An 8,391-nucleotide genomic window follows, 5' to 3' on the forward strand; every position below is an offset into this window, starting at 1 on the left:
CCTGCACCTGAGATTTAAACACACACACACACACACACACACACACACACACACACACACCACAAAACCTCTCCCCAAGTTCCTCCTCAAATTTTCAGCTCATTATTCCAGCAAGCTAAATCTTCAATGAGGATATTGGAATTAGACAGTTGCCCAATCTTATTAAACACTTTTGGTTACACTCTCTCGTATTCACAATCCAGGGGTAATTTGTTGCCCCTCCTCCCAGGGATAATTGGCATTTGGCAATGTCCGCAAAAAAATTTTTGGTTGTCACCACTTGGGGACCGGGTGCTACTGGCACCTAGTGAACAGGGCCAGGGATGCTAAACATGAACAGGGCCGGCAGCAAGGAAGCATCCCTTTCTTTCCAAATATCATAGTGCTGAGATTGAGAAGCCCTATAGTCCCTACACTACTCCACTGCATTTTCCATTTACTTCTTTGATCTTTGAGAGGCTGCCCATCAAGCTGACCAAGATACTCCTTTCCTCTTCCCCATCTTACTCTTCCACGTACTCTCCTTGCATCTTTCCCCACTTCTACTCTTCTTTTATTTCTGCTCAAGCACAATCTATGGTCTTAGTTTGCCTCTCTCCCTGTAGTAGTCATTAATCTACTTAAATATCACACTGATTTTAATTGCTCATATAAAAGCTGTGGATAAGATAAACTGATAGTATGCCATTAATAATTCAAGAAAAGTAATTGATAAAGTGCCTCTCCCTCTCTTTCTTCTTTCTTATGAGTTGCTCTAGCACACACCCATCTATTAAAATAGGAAGGGTATCCAATTTAAGATTCAACCAGGGTCTCTACTAAATCTTCATGAGTTGGGTGAAGGAGCTAACAAATGTGTTATAAGTAACAGTTAAAAAACAAACTGAGCCAGAAGGGGTCAGAAGCCAAGGTGGGGGTGTGGTGGCGATTGAGCTTCAATAACTGGATGTTTGATGCTTGAGAGTCCTTCACTGAAACCAGAGGAAGGCAAAGAGCAGAGAGAGAGATTGTTTCTGACTTTTTAAACTGAACTCCAAAATTCTCTGAGCAACAGAATGGGCCTAACGTGTACCAGGTAGGATTTAAGTGTAAAGGAAAGGACTGATTTTCAGATTATGGAGACAGTTAAACATTGAATTTCAGTGTTGTGGATGTCCTGCTCTGTTGGACTTTGTTATTTTTTTAAGTGTTCCTGTACACAATATTACAGTCCAATTTAGGCAAATGAGCAGATCAAATTCTTAAGAGCTGTGATTTGCATTTTTATGCATTTTCCTTGAAGTGTCAATTGCCATTTGACGGCTTGTCCCTTAGACATTTACATCTCTTCTTTAGTGCCTTGGGAGTTAAATTATCAATTATCTCCAAAGGATCTTTATCCAGCTCTTCAACATAACCCTGTTTTCTGTCCTTGATGCTGCTAATTCATGGTGGCAGCGGGGTTTGTTTATTTTTCTTTCTTTTCTTTTCTTTTCTTTTTTTTTTTTTTGGAACAAAAGAAAAAGTTTGGAAGGTCTCTGGAGAGACATTATCCTTCCCGTTTTATTCAGTCTGAGCAGTAGAGATACGAATACGTTCAGCTCTGGAAGCAGTCTTTTTTCTTCTACAGATAAATTCCTAATTTTTATGAATCATGTGGACTTGAATTATTTTTTAAAATTAAAAATATTAAAAGAGAAGAAAGGCAGGAAATAATGGGCACAATTGCACGTTACGCTAAGATACGTCCCCAACCCAACTACCCAGGAATTAATCCCCCTCATAGTTTTTCGAAATCACACTGCTGTCTCTTTAACAAACCGTAAGTGAGAAGGGGGCGGGCCTCCAGAGTATCGAAGGTTCCGATTGGTCCGACTGGCAGGAAGTGGGCGGTGAGAGCGTGGCTTCTGTTGCTGTCCGAGACTGCAGGGTGAGAGGCCGAGGCCTGGCCGGGCTTCAGGACGGTGAACCTGTCGTGGCTCAAATCGCTGGAGTGGGAAGGAAGGGTGCAAAACGGGGTCCCTTCACCACTGTGGGCGCGGGGCCCTGACAGCCTTTTCGCGGAGGTGCAGCGCTCTAGCAGCCGGGCCGCGATCGGCGCGGGGTCCACTCAGACCACCGGGACCGCGGGGTGGCCCAGAAGCTGCAAGGAAGGTGTTGCGCGGCCGCTTCCCGCTGCCGCGGCAACTCGGCCGACGCCCCCATCTCAACCTAGGTTCTTTTTTTCCCCTGTTCTACAGGCTCGCTTCCGGCGTCATGGCTCAAAGGGCCTTCCCGAATCCTTATGCCGATTTTAACAAATCCCTGGCCGAAGGCTACTTTGATTCTGCCGGGAGGGTGAGTTTGGGATACATCTGCCTGCAGTCCCTACCTCCAGCCAGGCCCTGGTGTTCAGAAAGGTGCTCAGTTTTGCCTGAAAGAAAGGGACGAGCATCCCCTTTTAAAAATATATATATATATATATAATTTGAAGATAAATATATAAAATACGTGTCAAAATACGCAGTTTGAGTCCTAACATTTCTATAAATCATTGTTATTAATGTTAATTTATAACTGAAATAACCTCAATCATTGATAATTTAAATTATAACAATTGGCGAATATGGCGTTTTCCATGTGATTTTGCAGTTTTGATCAATTTTGGTATGCATTTTAAAGGACAGGGGAGGAGTCTTGGTGGTCTGTCACATGTGCCATGTTACTGCTTTACATTTGTACCCAAATACGGCATGGTAAATGATGAGAGTAAGTTGGAAAGTGTGGTAAGACATCTTCAAGCTGAAAGTGCTAAGACAAATTAGGGACATAGGCCTGAAATTTCTTCCTGCTATTGCCACTCTGCAGAACATCCCCACAGCTGGGGGGAAAAAAAAACCCACCAACAGTAAATTAATGGTTAGCACGTTATATTATAAGCCACTGAGTAAAAGAGAAGCTGGATGTAAGATACCAGAGGCCTGTGTTTTCTCATGTCTCTTTGAGTGGACATTATTGTGAAGAGGGAATACAGTTTTTAGAGATACCTAGTTGGGGAATCCTCGGAGTGCGTTAGGTTGGAAGAGTGATCTCTTTGGAGTGCACACACTTTTTAATTCTACCAGTTTATTTCTTCTAAACTCATCATGCGTAAAGCATTTCATATGAGTTATAATGGCTTTAGAGATTTCAGATCTGCCACGTCAACTTTATGTGGCTCTTTTTGTTTTCTTTAAAACACTCGTCACTCTGGATTAACATCAGTAATGCAAGTGGGAGGGATGAAAAGGATGGAGAAGAGCTGCGGAATAGAAGGGCACCAAAGTATGTATGAATCTAGAGTCAGTCCGATTTTTTTTAGACCAAAATTGAACTACCCAAGCAAAGCTTCTTATAATAATCTTGATGTCATATGGCTTCCTTTAGGCCATTTGGACCTGTGTTCTGTCTAGCTCTGCAGATCCTGAAGCTCAAGTATTTTGTCTTGTCTTGTTGGAGAAGGACATGCTGTTTCATGCTATCTTGGCAAAGGGAACGTTTGAGGATTTATCCTAAGGACAGAAGCCTTCAGTAAAATACAGCTCACTATTCAGGCTGTTTATGAATTAAATGCATTTATGAATTTAACCATTTCCAAGGGAGAAAAAAAGATATTCATAAATTTAAACTCTGCTCCAAAAATAATAAAGGAATTTATTACTTAACACACGGTTTTGGACAGATTCCAGAAAGAAATGAGCATACCAGTTCTAAAATTGTTTAACGTTGAACATCAAGGATCAGACCCTGGAGATCTGTCCTCCTTAATTTGTTAACACCTTTCAATAAGGAATTGGCCTGTTTTCTGGCATCTAAAAAAAAGGGCTTTTGGAGACTCTGCAAATTATTGCTAGAGTTTGAATAATTTTGTGGTCTGCCACAAGCAATCAATATTCTCAGGCAGGTCACCTTTATTAAATGTGGTTATATGACAAATAGAAAGTGATTTCCCTTCCTGAGACTGAGGCATTCTCATTCTTGGGCTCAGAGTAAGGCCAGGCAAGATGATAAATTATCCGTGATCTATGAACAGAAGACGACATGTTCTCACATAGATGCACTCTTCTATCTAGTTGAGATTTATAGACCTTTTATATTAATATTGAAGTATATTTTATCTTATTAAATGTATTTTCAAGACTTGTTGAAGTCTGAAGCTCTTGGCAGAAATTGTTAAATAATGGGAGTGTGTCTGTCAATGTAGTTTCTTCTTCACAGTATGAAAGAAGGTATCATAGTGGTGCTTCAGAATAAATAATCCATTTATGGTTGATAGTCTGGTTTGCCTTATCAGAGACGCTCTTCAGAAGTAAAATTTAGTATCTTTTATAACCTGTTACTGCCTTCTTACTTTTTTCAGTGTTAAGATGCCCTTTTTAAAAAATGAGATTATGATGCCAACAGGTAGTTAGGTTTGTTTTTATGATCTTTACATGGTGAAATAAAATGTTCGTACCCATGTGATACTCCTCAACCTTTCTGAAGTTTTACTGCTTTGTAAAATCCAAGTCTGGGAATCATAGCAGGTTCCTAAAATTGCTTAGGGATACATTAAAGTGATCTTTTAAGACAGTTCATGATTCAGTGTATACAGAACTTTTCAAAATATTTTTCAGTTGCCTGTAGGATCATGATTATGTGGGCCTCACGGTTTGCCCAGCACCTATGGGCCTTCATATGGATGTCACTAACCTGCAGCCCCAACCTTAGTGTGCTTTTATTCCATATCCAACTTATTACTTGTTATAGACCCTTGGACTGCTTAACTTTTTAAGAAGTATCAACATTATATCCCTGAATGTGAAAGATCCAAGGCACAGGATCTCATTTGATCCTCAAAGTACTTTTTGAAATTGGTGGGGCAGGTATTATTATCCTGACTTTATAGAAGTAACTGAAGCATAAAGAAGTTCTATGTAGAGCAAAATCACCCAGCTAATCCCAGATAAAGATATAGGCAGCCTCATTCATTTGGGCAATATTTATGAAGCCCCTGCTTTGCGAGGCACTGTGCTGGGTCTGATGTTATTTCCACTCTGCCTAAGGCTCCTCATATCCATGAATTTATTTTGATTTTCTTATCCTACTTCTACAGTTTTTAAAAATTTTTATCCATTTTCTCACAAATGGACTTTAATAAATGTTTATTCTCATGTTTTAAATAACAAAAGCAACTAAAGTGTTTCTTTAGAAAATTAACATTGCTGCAGCTTGAATGGCTAGAAAACGGCAAACATATTATGATTTGTGCTTAATTTATTAAAATGATTTTTATTATAATAAAAAATATTGGCTTAAATAACAGATGCTCCCTAATAGGTGGAAACTACTGTATGCCAGTTTATCCCCAGAAGTCTATTGTAGTATTTATTTACAAATTTTATGTAAAACATTTAAATTACAAGTATTTCCTGCCTTGAGTAGGAAAATGTAGTAGCACTTTTAAGTTTTATTAATTTGTTAAGAATAAAATGATTATCCAGTTCTCCCAGGCAGAAAAATGTGACCTAAATGGAAATGAAGTATCCTCTGAATTTTGATAGCCTATAGTCCGGGAAGTTGAGTGGTCCATATTTTTTGATACTTGTTTTCCCTTTAATATCTACAGCTAACTCCCGAGTTCTCACAACGCTTGAACAATAAAATTCGAGAGCTTCTTCAGCAAATGGAGAGAGGTCTAAAGTCAGCAGACCCTCGGGACAGCACTATTTACACTGGCTGGACAGGTATGAAGTGCTGACCGTGAGCTGGCATAAGCCAGAACATTACCTTTGGAGAGCTGTCTGACAGAATGGGACACCCTTAAGTGCATCTGTACATGAGTATATTGCTTCCAGGAGAATACGGTGCTCTCATCCTACCCTGGATATCTTTGAATTTTTAACAGTGCCTACTGAATTTAGGGCAGGGTAAGCATGTTCATGGAATTCATACCTGACACAAATTTGGATGGCTGCTTGTGGAAAGAAAACATCATGCTAAACATTACATAGTTAATATGGAGATAGAATTTCAGTGGGAAGAGTTGGGAAGCATCCCAGAACAGAGCATGTGAAACAGAAATAAGGAGAATTTATCCACAGGAGAGAAACAGGGATCCACACATGAACACAGAGTGAACCATAGATTGCATGAACTACTCCTTCCAGATAGTCATCGCTGGTTGGTTTACATTCACTGTCTTGCTGGTCATTGAGCTGGTGGAGAAAGTTTGGGAAGAAAGAGTCTATAGGTGTCAAGGAAGTGAAAGAGAGGCAAACCACAGGAAGAATGTTGAAGAACTTCAGTTCGTTTACTAATGCAGAGAGACAGAAAGATAGCTTTGTAATCTTAAAGGAGCACAGTTCACAGACTCCATGTTTTCCAGTGACTCTGAAGAAAGGAGGCAAAAAGAGGAACACGTTTTCAGCTTAAGGAATTTGATTTTAAGGCAATGGTGCTTGTCGTGAAAACGCAGGTTCTTGGGCCTCACAGTGGAGATATCAGTTTAGCAGGTCTTGAGCGGGGCCCCGGAATATGCATTTTGCAAGCCTCAGTGGTCCTGATGTAGATAGTGCTTTGTGGACTGCACTTTGAGAGTTTTTTTCTATAGCAGGAATTTACTAATAACAAACCTTTTAGGAATGACAAGTGATTCTGTCCTTACGAGGATGGGAAGACAGATAAAAATCAGAATAAAATTGTACTGTCAGGGATGTGTAAGGTCATTATTTTCCAAAATAAGAGGAATGGACTAGTTAATGTTGGGCCCTCCCGCTTACCTTAGTTTTATGATTTCTGGGGATTTTAGAAGCTTAACACAAGGTATATTAAAAATGAGAATAAATGTGAAAGTATTTTGCTTCAAGAAGGAAGTTATAACATCTGTCATTTAAATGAACATTACTATTTTCCATTTAAAATTAGAAGAATTTGGGGCCCCTGGGTGGCTCCATCAGTTAAGTGTCCAACCCTCGGTTTCGGCTCAGGTCATGATCTCACAGTTCGTGGGATCAAGCCTCACATTGGGCTACACGCTGACTGTAGGGAGCCTGCTTGGGATTTTCTCTCTCCCTGTCTCTCTGTCCCTACCCCACTTTTTCTCTCTTTCTCTCAAAATAAATAAACTTTAAAAAAATTGAAAAAAAATAAAATAAAATCACAAGTATTTGAGCAAAACAGGACAAGTACAATGCATGGTTATCTTTAGCTTCCTCTTGATTTCCACATCGTCTAAAGCCCATACTTACAGATCTTTTCCTAATATATTTGGAGTTTCTATTATTTTGTTATTCCTGGCCAGGAAAAAAAAAAAAAGATACTGAGACAGATGGCTAGATTTAATTGCCTAACTGACTACAAAAAGAATGACTGAAATCTCTCTCCTACTCACTCATTCAAGTGAGCTTATATTAATACATATTATAAGGTACTTTGCTTTAGGAGGAAAAGAAGTGGGGATTGACTTCCAGTTTGAATTAGTAGTTTGACAGTGTTAGGAAAACACCATCAGTCAGGCCCTCTGCTGCCGGGGCTGGTTCAGAAACTAAAGGTTAAATAGAAGAGGAATTAGAAAAAGAATTCCACTCCAAAGCAAAATGCAAGTGTGGCTAAATGTTTTGGCGGTATCAGTTTCAGGTATCATCTCCTTTGAATGCCAATATCCTTGAGCTTTTTGTCTTTAAGTATTTATGATACTTACTGCTGGCTCCTGAAAGCAGCTTATACAGCAAGTGTCTTAGGCAAATTGGCATACTAAGCAGTTTGGGTTGTTTTATGATGTAGCATAAAATCTTTTAGATAAATTTGCTAATGGCTTTGGAAGGAAGGATCCTGATGTCTGCTAATTGAGCACTGTTAAAAAGCCATTATTCCCACATAAAATGGACTGTCTCCTCCAATGTTTTCCTAAGTAAAATGCTTCTGTCCCCTGCCAGCGTTCAGACAGTCTGAATAGCATAAACTCTTGAGTTGCATAAGAAACTACGTAATGTCAATTTGACACATGAAATCATGTCAGTACCGTCTCTTCCCATTGTTCTCTCTTGCCAAGTATCCTCTCTTTGTTATTGCTATTTTATTGCCAAAAAAAGTGCATTCATAAACACTTTAAAGTCATAAAAACACTTGGTGTTGTGTGTCAAACCAGTGTTTACATAATTATATATTGATTTGTCTGTTATTCTTTGTGTTCCCCTTGCTGTCTTCCATAAAGGGATACTTTTTAGAAAATAAGGATTCTATTTCGTTACCTTTGTTCCCCAAATTTAGTGTCATATTTTTATAAATATTGTTATTTTTGTCGCTAGCTTATCCAAAATTATATTACTTTGGGAACCACTAATTTATTATAGAAAACCTTTAAAACTTGATTACTTTCTTCAGCATTGGTATTTATTGAGCATTTGTTGTCTA

At 39.0% G+C, this 8,391-nt stretch overlaps 1 protein-coding gene across 3 annotated transcripts in view; it reads left to right on the plus strand.

Annotated features, from left to right (window-relative positions):
- Positions 1 to 1,881: 1,881 nt before the first annotated feature.
- The window catches only part of LANCL1 (LanC like glutathione S-transferase 1), a 37,680-nt gene continuing 31,170 nt past the window's right edge, over positions 1,882 to 8,391 (plus strand). Inside the window, exons 1-3 of one of the 3 annotated variants that reach the window (XM_077770992.1) lie at positions 1,882 to 1,909; positions 2,220 to 2,316; positions 5,606 to 5,723. In XM_077770992.1, coding sequence (XP_077627118.1) covers positions 2,236 to 2,316; positions 5,606 to 5,723 — 199 coding nt within the window. In that variant the 5' untranslated portion in view covers positions 1,882 to 1,909; positions 2,220 to 2,235. The other 2 variants (XM_077770989.1, XM_077770997.1) reach the window with 2 other exon arrangements.

The sequence above is a fragment of the Crocuta crocuta genome, unplaced genomic scaffold (genome assembly GCF_008692635.1).
Source record: "Crocuta crocuta isolate KB4526 unplaced genomic scaffold, BGI_CrCroc_1.0 scaffold160, whole genome shotgun sequence".
Taxonomy (NCBI): Eukaryota; Metazoa; Chordata; class Mammalia; order Carnivora; family Hyaenidae; genus Crocuta; species Crocuta crocuta.